Source organism: Trematomus bernacchii, unplaced genomic scaffold (genome assembly GCF_902827165.1).
Source record: "Trematomus bernacchii unplaced genomic scaffold, fTreBer1.1, whole genome shotgun sequence".
Taxonomy (NCBI): domain Eukaryota; kingdom Metazoa; phylum Chordata; class Actinopteri; order Perciformes; family Nototheniidae; genus Trematomus; species Trematomus bernacchii.
The window spans coordinates 356,557-372,585 of NW_022987662.1; the positions used below are offsets into that span (position 1 = coordinate 356,557).

Here is a 16,029-nt window from a genome sequence, read left to right on the forward strand (position 1 = left end):
GTTGTTTAGCTTAAATTATTAAAACATGTTTCAGGGAATGAATGAATGCTCCACTCATGAATGTTTACACATGAGCAATTGGGATGTAAAAATACACCTGAGTTTTGCGTTATTAGGCTTTGTGATTCTCTATTGATTCTCAAAACGCTACCAAATCCAAAATGTTGTTTCAAAGCTAAAAATAAAATGAGGTTTCTTTTACAGAAATAAATCCTGTTTCTCTTTTCAGACAAGGAAACATTTGATACCTGCAACGTTTTTGCCTGTATTAGATGATGGTGATCTGCTATACATGAATGCCTCTGACCAGTGCCTAAAGAGCTTGGATACTGTGTACCATTGTGCTTTACGTTTTATTACTGGATGTGGATATCGAGTACACCATTGCACTTTATATGCTTCTATAGACTTTCCCATTGGTTGGGTTTTATTTATAAATCTCTGCTTGGATTGGTTCCCTCCTACATTTGCACATATATGTGTCAAAGAGAAAGTCTATGTGGCCTGCGCTCCCAAGATGTTATTCAGATGCTGGTTCCTACAGTGAGAACAAAACTGGGTGAAACAGCTTTTAAATATGCTGCCCCCACAGCTTGGTACAGAAGGAGCTGAAACTCTCAGATGTAATCACTATGGGGGAATTCAGGTCCATCTTAAAGGACAGAGAACACGACACCATTGGTAGATGTGAGTGCTCGTATATCCAAAAATCGTTTTAAATTTTGCTAGTTTTTAAATGTGGGGTAGGTAATGTTGGAGAAACCAGCTCGAGTTCGCTCAAATTTGAAAATACACAGCCGGAAAAAATCTGCCACTTCCTTACAGAGCCCCTCCTCCAACACACACGAACGCGCACATGACCAATGAGGGCACGAGATAAGTTTGTGCACAGATGGAAGACTGACAGGCAGGTAGGCCATCCAGTTATTTTAGCCGGGCCGGCTCAGATGATTGGTCGTGCTTTTTACAGTACTACAGCTTCCACAGATGATATTTTTTTTGGATTTTTGGTCAAAGCACTTAAGATATTCATTGCTATCGGGATGTTAAGAGCATTCCATGGAATATAACAAAAAGTGTATCTCGAGCCGGTTTCTCAAACTTACCTACCCCACCTTTAATTATTTTTAATAGTTTGTTTTATTTCGCATATTGACTGGCTAATGTGCCATTTTATTTGTGTTTTACAGCTGTATTTGTCTGCCTGTCTTGTCTGTGTTTTATCTGTTGTAACTTCGTTCATGCTGCCCTTCTTGGCCAGGTCACTCTTGGAAAAGAGATTGTAATCTCAATGAGTCTTTTACCTGGTTAAATAAAGGATATATATATAGTTCACATGAAGGAATATCTGCCTAACAGTGGTTGAGATGTAGAGCTATGATGATACAGAGACTGCAATCATCTTATCCTACTACTCAAGCTGCATAAAAAACGTTTAACTCTTTATGCATATTTTATGCATATGATGGTGTTCTTCATTCTACGATATTGAATCCTAATCCCTGTTATTATAACGGGAACGCCAAACTCATGCCAATAAAAAAACCCTGTGTTACCGACAGTAACGTTTTTGTGCATGTCAGGTATCACGTGCATGGCTAAATGCCTATATATGGTAGGTTAATAGGACACAGCTGATTGTGATGAGACGGGGAAGCGGTAAAGTCTTTTGACCGTGTTCTTTTTTGGATACTGAGAACTTAGTTACTATGAAGCGAGGAAATGTGTCTTCCTGTTCGTATGCCGTCTGGATCAATTAATAAAGCTCATCTGATTCAACGCTACAACGATTTGTTTGGAAACAAAGAGAGGCGCGTCAAAACCCACAACCCCGACAGAGAGGTGGCTATTAAATGTAGACAAGGTTTAAAACGGCACCACAGTAACAAACAACAGGCGGTCTTCACATTCTTGACAGAGTGTTTTAGTGTCTTTTAGTTTGTCGTTTTGGTTTTCTGTCCGAATTAGGCTCTGATAAACCCACTGGACATCAAACGGGCAGCACTAAACGGCAGACGAAGATAGAGAATACTGTAGCTTGTGAACGTGGTGGAACATTTAGCATCTAAAGAGACACATATTGATATTGAATATTGGACTGGACATCCATCAGGTCACCAGGAACACTTCTTCAAATGAATGCTACTGCTGTGCTGAGCCAGGTCTGCTGAATTTGTCAATAGGCATTCGTTTGAAAGTCTATCATTTGTCAACTGTGTGATCTGAAGTTTTGCCTAGAAGTTATTAAAAACTAAATCTTAATACATTGTGAGCTAAATGTTTAACTCTCCCTGTGGTAAAGTGCTGTTTTTGACATGATAAACATTTGATCAGAGTCTCCCCCAGAGGTGGGAAGTAGTGGAGTACAAATACTTTGTTACTGTACTTAAGTACATTCATCTGGTATCAGTACTTTACTCCACTACGACTTTTTCTGACGACTTTTTACTTTGACTTCTTACATTTTGAACCCAAATACCTGTACTTTCTACTTCTTACATTTTGAACCCAAATACCTGTACTTTCTACTTCTTACATTTTGAACCCAAATACCTGTACTTTCTACTTCTTACATTTTGAACCCAAATACCTGTACTTTCTACTTCTTACATGTTGAACCCAAATACCTGTACTTTCTACTTCTTACATGTTGAACACAAATACCTGTACTTTCTACTTCTTACATTTTGAACCCAAATACCTGTACTTTCTACTTCTTACATTTTGAACCCAAATACCTGAACTTTCTACTTCTTACATTTTGAACACAAATACCTGTACTTTCTACTTCTTACATGTTGAACACAAATACCTGTACTTTCTACTTCTTACATTTTGAACACAAATACCTGTACTTTCTACTTCTTACATTTTGAACACAAATACCTGTACTTTCTACTTCTTACATGTTGAACACAAATACCTGTACTTTCTACTTCTTACATGTTGAACTCAAATACCTGTACTTTCTACTTCTTACATTTTGAACACAAATCCCTGTACTTTCTACTTCTTACATGTTGAACACAAATACCTGTACTTTCTACTTCTTACATGTTGAACCCAAATACCTGTACTTTCTACTTCTTACATGTTGAACACAAATACCTGTACTTTCTACTTCTCTCATTTCCCAAACAGGCTGGTTCCTTTAGTTTGAATGTGTGTTTGGTGGCGTGATCATTATTATTTAGAGTCATTGCGTGCCTATTGATTTGAACACGATCCGTGTATCCATCATTTCCTGGTCTTCTCTAAAGAAGAGGGACCAATGAAAACGTTGTCATGTTGCCGTTGTTCAGCATGGAAACATTCATTAGCTAACAATGACATTATTGTTCTATTAATATAAAGGGAGGTCAGGTACTCTTTAAAACAGCTGCTAGTTATGGGTACTTTTTACTGAAGTACATTTCAAAGCCCTCTTTACTTTTACTTGAGTAAAGAAGTTGAGTTCTACTTTTACCAGAGTATTTTCAAACACGAGTATCTGTACTTCTACTTGAGTAAACGATGTGTGTACATTTGCCATCTCACATCCCCTGGTTCTCGCTGCTGGTGGATGGATGAGTTTCACTCGTTTATTATTCAGGCCTCAGTGTGTCTGAAGAGGTACAGCGGTGCAGCGAGAGAAAAGGCTGTGGTTACTAATGAGGCTCTTTCACAATGATAGAGGCGTCCTCATGCATCTTTCATACACACACCTGCGTAAGAACACACACTCCAGAGGCCGCGCTGCATTGTGGCGTGTCCCGGCATTAATGATGTGAGTCAGAGCCATGAAACCATCACAGCGTGTCATTCAAAAGGCTGTTCATTTGTCGATATTTTTAATTGTAACACTTGGAACAGGAGCATCTCGCAGAACACATACAAAAGGTCTGAGATATTTACATTGCAGGGAAGAATAAATACAGAAGAACATTTTCTAGATGTAATTGTTAGATCTTTCAAACTGTTTTCCATGGTGCTCACATATCTACATCATGTACAGTCGCTTTTTAGAGGTACAACTTAGAGGTTTATCTGAGAATCTGTTCAAGTTGTTGCAAGAAATCATGTATTCTTCAACATTTGACTCCATAAAGGATTAGGCTGGTGGTATCCAATATGCAAATCCAATGAAAAGATCATCCCAAAAAACGAATTAGTCTCGTCTCTCGATACTCTTCGAGCCTCACCCTTTGGCATACAAACAGGTCAAACAGGTTCAGTAATAACCTTGAACAGCTGCAGAAGTTGTTTGGAAACGTTTCTCAAACAGGAGTAAATACTGCTTTTGTTTGGGACTATTTTCAGCAGCGGATTCTTCCACATTTTATATTCTACTGCAAAAGAAGAACGTCAATAAAATGAATATACCGTTGGTTTCTGTCTTTTCATAATTTGTTGTCAATAACAGAAGCTAAGAAAACAAACATCCTTTCACTTTATGTAGCAAACCTGAGTTATGGACCCCACTTCTCTTTGCAGTGTTGTTGTGAAGAGAGACTTTTATAAACATTAGGCATGTTGGTCTTTTCTCTGTGCTTTAATACTGCATATGTGCTTTTAAGGTACTTTTGAGAAACACAGCTTCAGTTTCCACCACAAGACATCCAGGTATTTACTGCCTCTTAAACAAGCTATCATTAATGTACTTTAAGTGGTCAAACAGCCACTTTAAAAACGTCCTGTAGTAACACAGAAAGCTTCTCCTACGCCACAGGGTTGCGGATGGTTTTCATGTCGGTGAGGACGATGTTTCTGTATCTTTGCTCCAGTCCCTCCATCAGCTCCATGTAGTCGCTGACCTTAAAGCCCTGGACTGGCTCCTCCTGCAGGTGAGAAGAAAGGTGTTATTTACATTTATTTACATTGCACCCAATTCAAGGTTTCAAGGTTTCAAGGCTTTTATTGGTCATACGTGCATACTGTAAAAAAAAAAAAATTGTGCAAGTAAATACAAAAGGAAAAATAGTAAATAAGTGAAATAGTGAAATAGTGCAAGTGATGGAATGATATATTAGATAAATAATTTCTAAGTAGCAGCCAGATTAATGTTATGAATTATAGATAGATAGATGATAGATAGATAAATACTTTATTGATCCCAATTTGGGAAGTTATTTTCTTACAGAAGAAGCATCAGTGTGTTCAGACAGAAAATAAAAAATACTTAAAAAGTGGAACAGAGAATTTACAACTAAATATGAAATGTCAAATATGATATCAAATATAAACAATAACAATTCTGGGTGATTAACACGTTTAAAAAAAGTCAAAAATACTGAAGTTAGTGACATGAATATATGCTTACACTACAGGAGCATAGACATACTTGTATATACATAGCATAGTATAATGTACAGATATGCAGGGAATTGCAGATTGTTCATGGTTACTAGGAAGGAGAAACTCAAACTATGGAGCAGTGAGTTCTCTGCCAGCCAGAGGCAAAGGAGCATTCTACCTTATTTAGTACTTTTAAAAGGTCAGTTTTCTCTTTATTACGGGTACTTCTCAATAAAAACACAGCTCTTGTTTACTACAAAACAACTAATCTCAACTTAACATATTTGTAACGGTAAGTCTACATGACAAACTGGAGGAAATGGCATAGGAATCTATCAGAGAAATAGCGAGTAACATTAAGATTCTAAGGGTGGCAGGATTATTGGAAATGTAGGATCCAGAATTTGGTGGAACCAAACTAAGGATTACAAATCAGGATATCTCGGATTCTGCTGCTTTGATTTTAAGCAGAGTACCCTTACAATGAAGTAGTGACTCCTGGCTTTGGCCTTCTACGAAAATATTCATATATCAATATTTATATTACATTTTTTTGTATCCTTTTATTATTTTGTGACCCTTTTTAGTTTTATTTTTGGTCCTCCTGACCCCCAGTTTGGGCGCCATCAGTCCATCAGAAGAATTGTTGTGTATCAGCCAGACTGTGGCTTACTATATTATCAGTTAGGAGGTGAAGCGTGAAGGGTTCAATTGAATCTTTTCATTAAAACGCTTTACATTCAATCTATTTCAAAGTCGCAGGAAATCTAATTAAATCTGTGGGAATCGAATGCTGCATCGTGCAAGTACACAACATCCTCTTTCAGGTAATGAGGTTCAACGTTTCCAAAGCAAAACAATACCTTAAAGGTCACCTATTATGCAAAATCCACTTGTTCATGTCTCTTCTACATCAGCATGTGTCCCCTCTTCTTCATGTCTCTTCTACATCAACACGTGTCCCCTCTTCTTCATGTCTCTTCTACATCAACATGTGTCCCCTCTTCTTCATGTCTCTTCTACATCAACACGTGTCCCCTCTTCTTCATGTCTCTTCTACATCAACACGTGTCCCCTCTTCTTCATGTCTCTTCTACATCAGCATGTGTCCCCTCTTCTTCATGTCTCTTCTACATCAACATGTGTCCCCTCTTCTTCATGTCTCTTCTACATCAACATGTGTCCCCTCTTCTTCATGTCTCTTCTACATCAACACGTGTCCCCTCTTCTTCATGTCTCTTCTACATCAGCATGTGTCCCCTCTTCTTCATGTCTCTTCTACATCAACACGTGTCCCCTCTTCTTCATGTCTCTTCTACATCAACATGTGTCCCCTCTTCTTCATGTCTCTTCTACATCAACATGTGTCCCCTCTTCTTCATGTCTCTTCTACATCAACACGTGTCCCCTCTTCTTCATGTCTCTTCTACATCAACACGTGTCCCCTCTTCTTCATGTCTCTTCTACATCAACATGTGTCCCCTCTTCTTCATGTCTCTTCTACATCAACACGTGTCCCCTCTTCTTCATGTCTCTTCTACATCAACACGTGTCCCCTCTTCTTCATGTCTCTTCTACATCAACATGTGTCCCCTCTTCTTCATGTCTCTTCTACATCAACATGTGTCCCCTCTTCTTCATGTCTCTTCTACATCAACATGTGTCCCCTCTTCTTCATGTCTCTTCTACATCAACATGTGTCCCCTCTTCTTCATGTCTCTTCTACATCAACATGTGTCCCCTCTTCTTCATGTCTCTTCTACATCAACATGTGTCCCCTCTTCTTCATGTCTCTTCTACATCAACATGTGTCCCCTCTTCTTCATGTCTCTTCTACATCAACATGTGTCCCCTCTTCTTCATGTCTCTTCTACATCAACATGTGTCCCCTCTTCTTCATGTCTCTTCTACATCAACATGTGTCCCCTCTTCTTCATGTCTCTTCTACATCAACATGTGTCCCCTCTTCTTCATGTCTCTTCTACATCAACATGTGTCCCCTCTTCTCATTCTAATCAAATGTCCCTCTTCTTCATGTCTCTTCTACATCAACATGTGTCCCCTCTTCTTCATGTCTCTTCTACATCAACATGTGTCCCCTCTTCTTCATGTCTCTTCTACATCAACATGTGTCCCCTCTTCTTCATGTCTCTTCTACATCAACATGTGTCCCCTCTTCTTCATGTCTCTTCTACATCAACATGTGTCCCCTCTTCTTCATGTCTCTTCTACATCAACATGTGTCCCCTCTGTGGAAAGAGACTCTGAAAGTTTCAGGAACAAAGATTCTCTCTCTTTTTGTCCTGATCCATTTCTATAAAAACCTGTCTGAAAATGAGCTGATCAGATTTTGGCCACTTTATGATGTCATAACGATGTGTTGGCTTGTGTAACCATTAGCCAATCACCAACCAAGGTAACCCCCCCCCCCCCACCTTATCACCTGAATCTCCTCCTAGAGCACCATTGTGTTCTTTGTAACCAAATATCTCTCAGAGGGGCGTGGGGAGGGGCTCCTTATTTTCATCTAAATTAATTAGGCTTGTTTGAGACGAGCTGCGGCTCGCCTTGAAAGTAGACGAGAATAGCCGATCGCAGCCGGGGGAGGTCTCAAAAAGCTCGCCTGAAGTCGGACAGCTCGGAGTCGGCTTCTTCTTCTTCTTCTCTCGGTTTTTTGGCAGATTTCAAACAACTTTAAGGTGCATACTGCCACCTCCGGAGTCGGCTTGACTCGGTTTGCATTTATAAATGCACACGGCATCTATTGCACGTCTGTCCGTCCTGGGAGAGGGATCCCTCCTCTGTTGCTCTCCCTGAGGTTTCTCCCATTTCCCCTTTAAACTGTGGGTTTCTCTCTGGAGGTTTTTCCTTGTACGAAGTGAGGGTCTAAGGACAGAGGGTGTCGTATTGTCATACTGATATTCTGTACAAACTGTGAAGTCCACTGAGACTAATGTAACATTTGTGATATTGGGCTATATAAATAAACATTGATTGATTGATTGATAAAGAATGGACAAATGTGTTTAATCGTTAATGTCAGATATGTACTAAGTAAATATATTTGTTCCTGCTCAAGATTAGATTCAACTTTATTGTTATTGCACAGATTACAGGTACTGAGACAACGAAATGCAGTTTAGCTTCTAACCAGGAGTGCATAAAGCAGTAAAGGGAAAAGTAATGTACACAATCTACAGAATAAAATATAGAATAAATTGAATGATGAAAAAACAGTGAGGGGTATGAATACACTATATATACAGTAGCCTAGCCTAGTATGAACAGTGTGTTGTATGAATATGCAAAGATATATAAAGTATGACAACGGTAAGCAGTGCAAGTATAGTATACAAATATATAGATATTAATTTAATGATGATAAACATTGTGGAACAATGATGAAAAATGTGAATGGAAGTGGCGACGTAAAACTGACACAAAACAACACACTTTTGCCGAGCCAATGGAGAGTTTCATCTCCAGCACGGGGTAAAACCCACCAATGAGCGCTCAGCTCGAGATACCAGCGAGTCGTTTCCCATCAAGCATTTCGCTTCCGCAGCCCGTGGAGAGAAACTGCGGCGCCGCGCCGCGCCTCGCTCTCAAGTCTGCGGGCGTCTTTGTCACGCGAGATTTCAACGTCTCGTGTAGGCGAGCCTCCAGAGCAAGTCGGACAAAATGACTAACCATCATGCAACGCACTAGCAAGACGTTGATCGCAATTGCGCAGGTCTCGCTTGTCTCAAACAAGCCTACTGACAGAGAATCAGCACTTTGGAAACAGGGCTGAAACAGAGGGGATTATGGGTAATGCTGCAATGATCTGTTTGGTGTTTGGAGCCAAACACTTCAGAGACATGTTTTCTATATATCTGAGACCTATAATATATTGATGAAAAACAGTATAATAGGGGACCTTTAATAAGAACTAGCATGCACGTACAATATACAAACAATAGTCCTAACACGCTGCAACATCTCCACCGTGTGAGTGACAAGAATCCAAGCGGGCAAAGTATATTTTATTTAGCTCTACTGTGTAGTCAGTCTTTTAATTACAGCTGCCATCATGTATGCTAAAGTATGCATGTCACAACTTCTCACCTGGCCTTATGAGTAATGCAAACACAGCAAGAGACTAAATAACAGGGACTGCTGTGCATTATGTCGTGAGTGGCATTATTGAATTAACAGCCTGTAAAGAGACTGCACTTTCAGAATACTAACACACAGCAGACACCGTGATTTCCATCCGTCAGAATCCAGGCAAGGCCTTAACAATAATCCCCCAGTTTAATGACTGCTGCATCCTAATATTAATTTCATCAATTTGTGTGTTTGAAGAATCTAATTACGCTTTTATTTGTGCACTGACAAGGATGTGAGAGTGAGAAAACAGTCAATACTGAGAGTAAAACTTAAAGGTGGGGTATAACCGGCTCGAGATACACTTTTTTGTTATATTCCATGGAATGCTCTTAACATCCCGATAGCAATGAATATCTGAAGCTTTGACAAAAAATCCATAAAAAATGTCATCTGTGGAAGCCGTAATACTGTAAAAAGCACGACCAATCATTTTAGCCTGTTTTGTTTTAATATTCTAAAGCCCTCATTTAGATTATTATCTTCACAGCTCTCAAAAGGTAAATCTATTCAGTCTACGAGCAAAAAAGCAAAGAAAAAAAGTCTGAAATAATATGATTTTGTATTCCTAACTTTTGTTTTTGTTTGTCTTACCTACTATCCTTGAAATCATTTCACCACCACCGCCTTAGATATCTCCCGGTTCATGATCTTAGTGTCCTTTTTATACGGGTAATATCACGCATGAAGGTAAACCACAAAGGAGTGAAGTGCAAAGGAGAGGAATAGATTAAGAGCAAATGGAGCGAAAGGTTTTTATTATTTAAAAGGAGCAAATAGAGTGGCGACAGAGGGGTGATCGGTAACGTCAGGGAGAAATGAGTTTCAGTCTGATGGAGGACTCTGCTGCTGTCATTATTCCATGGAGCGATGAATCACTACATAAAACACACTTTGTTCCAGAAATATCTCCTTTTAATTACACGGTATTATAAATTAAAGGTCACACTCTAGACATGATATACTGGTGTTAATGAAGTGAAGCTTTATTATCAGCAGTACCAGCTACATGAATCTAAATGATATTAAATCCATATATCTTTTGTGTGAAACTTATGTCCATGCAACCAGACTGTTAATGTACCACTATTCCTCTTCTGGTCAAAATATAACTGCACTTCACTTCAGTCAGTATAATAAGTCACCCACTTGTCAGATACTTCATTTAAAGAGTCCCTATTATGCTTTTTTTTCACTATTTTGGGGCCGATCGCCGGAAACAGTATCGGCCGATACCGATCACCGATCCGATCGAGTGGGCGGGGCCTATGGGGACCTTCTATTTAAAGTGATGTTTAAAACTCAGTTAATGGGGCTCATTCACTGGCGCTTCCACAAACAACAACCAACATAATTATTACATTCAAATGAAGTACATTATTCAAGTTTACATTAACTTTGGATAATAACATGGGAGAAATGAGCGGAAGTGTGTGTGTGTGTGTGTGTGTGTGTGTGTGTGTGTGTGTGTGTGTGTGTGTGTGTGTGTGTGTGTGTGTGTGTGTGTGTGTGTGTGTGTGTGTGTGTGTGTGTGTGTGAATATCTAAAGAAAACCTCTAATACCACGTCTGTCGGACTGAAATAATTCCTTCACATTGTTCCCACGGAGAGAGACAGAGGAGAAGAGGGAGGGGTCGTTGGACGCAAAATAATACAACTTTTAACAGTTCAGCTCAGGATGAGGATGACGCACGCACGCACGCACGCACGCACGCACGCACGCACGCACGCACGCTCTCTCCCTCTCTCTCTCCTGACAGCCTGTCAGTATCTCATGCAGCTCACTGATCCAGTAATGAGTGACCCGACAGTGAAGAATAAACATATTTATAACTAGTTTAGCTTGTTCCAGAGGTAGATGAAATAGCTAAGTGTGTTAGGTCTAACTCTTAGTGTGTGTTTTGCTCCGCTCACCGGTCCGTCAGAGCGGGCGGATTCGGACACCTTCAAATACTGCCAGACCGGTGAAGCCATTTTGGCGAGCTTGTTTTGCCGCGCACAGAGAAAAGTGTCATGTATTTTACGTCATGTGATCGGCTCTCCCGATCGCCATTTATAGAGAGCACCGATCGATCGGTAGAGACAGAGTGAATCGATCGATCGGAGCATCCCTACTATGTACTGATATAACCCTGAAAATGAGCAGAATATGTCCTCTTTAAGCAGAGATGTTGTAGACTGAGATTAATCCTGAAAATCATCAAAACTAAAGTAGCTAAACCTTTTTAATAATAGCACTGCTGACACGGTTAAACCTGTGAGGGAGAGTAGAGAGATAAGCAGTGGAAAAGACTTGGGAGAGTATTTTCTGGAGTATTAGACAGAAAAAGAAAGATGCAAGGTTGTGAGCGTGTAAGAAATAAAGCCTGACTTATATTAATTATTTAACACAATATATACCGTGATGTTCAGTTTTAAACAGGTGACACGAGCTGCTTAATGTTCTCTGTAATCTTCAAGATATATGAACCATTAAGTACGCTAATTATTGCATTAGTTATCAAAGATTTCTACGTTTTCTTAAGCCTGTGCCCACATGAAAAATAAGTGGTATTAATCTTCAATGAGTATGTGCATGAAAGTGGAAATTATTAGGAATGTAATGTATCTTAAACACATGAATGGATAGTCAAAATAAATATTGAGTTATTGCCTTTTAATAGCAGGTTGTCATTTGTACTGTGACATGTCTCCATGCTTTAATGTTCAAAAAGCTCTTCATTTGTCTCATACTGCCTGTGCTGCAGCACCTCTTTTCACCCTCTGTCTGAAACCAGAGCCCAGTCTGCTCTGATTGGTTAGCTGGCTGGCTCTGTTGTGATTGGTCAACCGCTCAGAGATGTCCCGCCCCTTAGCCAATCACGTACAATGTGTTGGAGCGCTAGCCAATAGAGTGCCACAGTGACGCGTCCTAAAACCCGGAAGTAAGTTAGCATTTTACCACTTCCGGTTCCTTCGACAAAAAGCAATGCAATTTCTCCATCGGGTTTAGGAAACTAGCTGGAAATAAGGTCTGTGGTTGAGACACATTTAGGAGACGGATCACGGTTTGTTCTACGACATTAAATCCATCAGCAGTGACCCCACTGGTGATTTCTGATGAGTTGACGTGTCTGAAAAACGATGGTTGTTACCAAGTGGCTGAATAGGACTACAGAAGTTGTCGAGGCCGTTGTACGTCATTACACCGAACACGTAAACACTCCGCTAAGTTTGTTTCCCCCCGTGTTCTGCTTGAGAGCAAGTACCTGCCTCCTGCAAAGTGTTCAAACAAACGCTTCAACTTGTACCATTTTGAATCTGTAGTTTTGAATATGGATCTTAAGTTGGCGTGACGTTGAAGCAGCGACCCGGCTGTAGTTCGTTTATAGCATAGCGTTAGCATTTTGCTTCTGGCGACTAGATTTATGATTAGAAAATGATAAAAGTAGGGTAGACATGTGGAGATTATCCGGCTGAACAAAACATGAGCCGTTTCTTAAATGCGTCTCAACCACAGACCTTATTTCCAGCTATTTTCCAAAATCGGTAGCACTTTACAATAAGACTACCCTTATAAAGGGTTTACGAATAGTTTGTAATTCATTTATTAATTAGGTTGTGAACACTTTATATATCATTAATAAGCTTTTATAAAACATGAGATGAACAGGGCAACTGTGACCGGTTGCTTGCCAAATAGTGAGCCCACATGTATCTGTACTGCTAAGCCTTGTATTGGCTACCTAGCTTACTTCGTCTTCTTCATCAGCCAGCATCCTTGGTATCTGTTGTTCACTGAGTTGATTCTCGCTAAGTAGCCAATATAAGGCTTAGTCATCTTGCCAAATAGTGAGCCTGTGTTGACGTATGAAAACTGGTTTATAAATGGTTCTTAATGATTAATAAAGTGTGTACAACCTAATTCATAACCTAATTATGAACCCTTTATGAATCCTTTATAAGGGTAGTCTTATTGTAAAGTGGTACCCCAAAATCTTATGGAGAAATTGCATTGCTTTTTTGACGAAGGAACCAGAAGGAGTTTACTTCCGGGTTTTAGGACGCGTCACTGTGGCACTCTATAGCGCAAGTGTTACATAGTGATGTCAGTATGTTATTGGAAGTAAATTGGAGTAAAGATGAGTTGTTTCCTGATAGAATAAGACACAAACATTGTTGTTCCTGCGCATTAGAAATGATTTGACAGACAAAAGAAAAAAGGAATATAAATATCTACAGTAAGACTTCATGTATGTGGTGAAAGGCAATTTGTCCCTGATGCAGTTTCACATAACTGAAGATTTTGTTCTGTGGTCTCATTTAACCTCCGTCTCCTCTCACAACTTTAGTTCCACTGAAGTTAAGCTCCATCTAAAACCATTGTTACAAGTCATTTGCCCTTGTAAACTTTAATTTAGATGAAATATAGATATACCCCCCAGTGAGACAGGATAAGGGACGAGGGGGTGGCAAGTCTGTGTGTGTGTGTGTGTGTGTGTGTGTGTGTGTGTGTGTGTGTGTGTGTGTGTGTGTGTGTGTGTGTGTGTGTGTGTGTGTGTGTGTGTGTGTGTGTGTGTGTGTGTGTGTGTGGGGGAATATCTAAAGAAAACCTCTAATACCACGTCTGTCGGACTGAAATAATTCCTTCACATTGTTCCCACGGAGAGAGACAGAGGAGAAGAGGGAGGGGTCGTTGGACGCGATAGAATACAACTTTTAACAGTTCAGCTCAGGACGAGGATGACACACACACACACACACACACACACACACACACACACACACACACACACACACACACACACACCTCATTACAAGAGCTTCCTCAGATGAAGCCTCTCCAACTGATCTTTTATTCACAACAACTGTCATGACGATGTTAACATCAGAGCTATCAGCCGGAGACACCACGGACTGAAATGAGTAATGAATTCGAGCCGTTTCTCGTTCACACTGCCGCCGTTTAATGCTGCTTCGGATATGGGTAGAAAAAGACATCTCGGAGGATGTAACCTCTGACCTTCGGGGTCCAGTCTTCAATCATGGCTTCAGAGCAGAATTTATTCTAATCACGTGTGCTCAATCTCAGAAAAGACTTCTCTCCACAGTATATTTTCCACACCGTAGTAGTGGGAGGTTTTTCCGAACAATTTCCAAAAGTAGATTTTTTTAATTCAGTGTGCCATGGATGACTGCTGCTGCATATAAAAGGGGGATTGAACAATTCAGTAGAGGTCTTTCAGCAGCCACTGCTTAAGACTTCTCATAAAAAATCCAGACAATTTATGAGACCAAATAATGAAGTGTCCCTAATTTATTGAACTGGAATAAGGGAGTGATTCTTCCAAAGAAAGCCTATTTCATAAAGTATTATAGCGACAACATGAGTGTGCTGTGTGCAGACTTTGTAATAAGAAGCTGCCTTACTCTACAAGGATGAGACCAAATGGGAAATACTGGAGGGTACACGCTCTCTTTCACCATGTCCCAGCAGAGAGGGGGACTAAAGTTTGGATATGGACTCGAGTCAAACTTCGCACACACAGTGACTTGAGACTTGTCCTCAAATTATGTTAAACTTGACAAGGACCCGTAAACAACAGAAATGTAAATGTTTGACAAGCTTCATTTCCCTCACTTAGAATCACACATTACCTAAATACTTGTAACACTTGGTAATGTTAGTCGACTCTGCATCCGTTTGTCTAACAACCCTTTCTACATTTAGGAAAAGAGGAACTGCAACATCACCTCAGAAACTGTAGCTGTAGTTTATGGAACAAGGTAAATACAGTTTTCAACTTCAAAGTTAAGATTGTAAAATGTGTTTTTGTCCTATTCCACAAAGTAACCTGTGATCATATTCCAAACAAGTGGCATTTAACATTCAGCAGCATTGATAATAGACAAAGGGGTTAATAATACAGTAGCCTACATACTCTGAGTTCCTTCGATATAAGCAGTGTCCTGAGCAGCCTGGAGGGCGTGCAGCAGATTATAAAACCCTCATTACAAACATAGGAGAGTTGACTCTGACTCTTGCAGTAAAAATTGCATCTCTGTATGACGGTCAAAACCCTGCATGATATGCATTACGTTGTATAGGTCAAACAGTAATTCATTGATTGACAGAAAATGTTAGCAAATTAGCAACTACTGTATTATGATTACCTGCACAAGTTAGATGCCGCCTATCACAGTGCACTGAGATTTGTTACTAACTGTAAAGCACTTACTCATCACTGTACCCTGTACGCCAGGGGTCATCACTGTATGCCAGGGGTCATCACTGTATCACTGTACCCTGTACGCCAGGGGTCATCACTGTATCACTGTACCCTGTACGCCAGGGGTCATCACTGTATCACTGTACCCTGTACGCCAGGGGTCATCACTGTATCACTGTACCCTGTACGCCAGGGCAGGTTTGCCTTCACTTACTTTACGGAGGCTCAGTCATTGGTACATGTTCATCTATAAAGCCATGTTGGGTAAACTCCCATCTTACACCTGCTCTCTGATCACACAGAGAGTTGCAGGTAGCTATTGCCTGAGATCACATGATGTGGCTTTGTTACATGTGCTAAGTGCAAGGAGTAACTTAGGTAAGTGTGCAGCTCCTCT

At 40.1% G+C, this 16,029-nt stretch overlaps 1 protein-coding gene across 2 annotated transcripts in view; it reads right to left on the reverse strand.

Moving 5' to 3' along the window:
• Nucleotides 1–3,826: 3,826 nt before the first annotated feature.
• The window catches only part of tbc1d32 (TBC1 domain family, member 32), an 85,893-nt gene continuing 73,690 nt past the window's right edge, over nt 3,827–16,029 (reverse strand). For both annotated transcript variants that reach the window (XM_034135722.1, XM_034135721.1), the window contains exon 34: nt 3,827–4,817. In XM_034135722.1, coding sequence (XP_033991613.1) covers nt 4,698–4,817 — 120 coding nt within the window. In that variant the 3' untranslated portion in view covers nt 3,827–4,697. The remainder of the gene's footprint in view (nt 4,818–16,029) is intronic.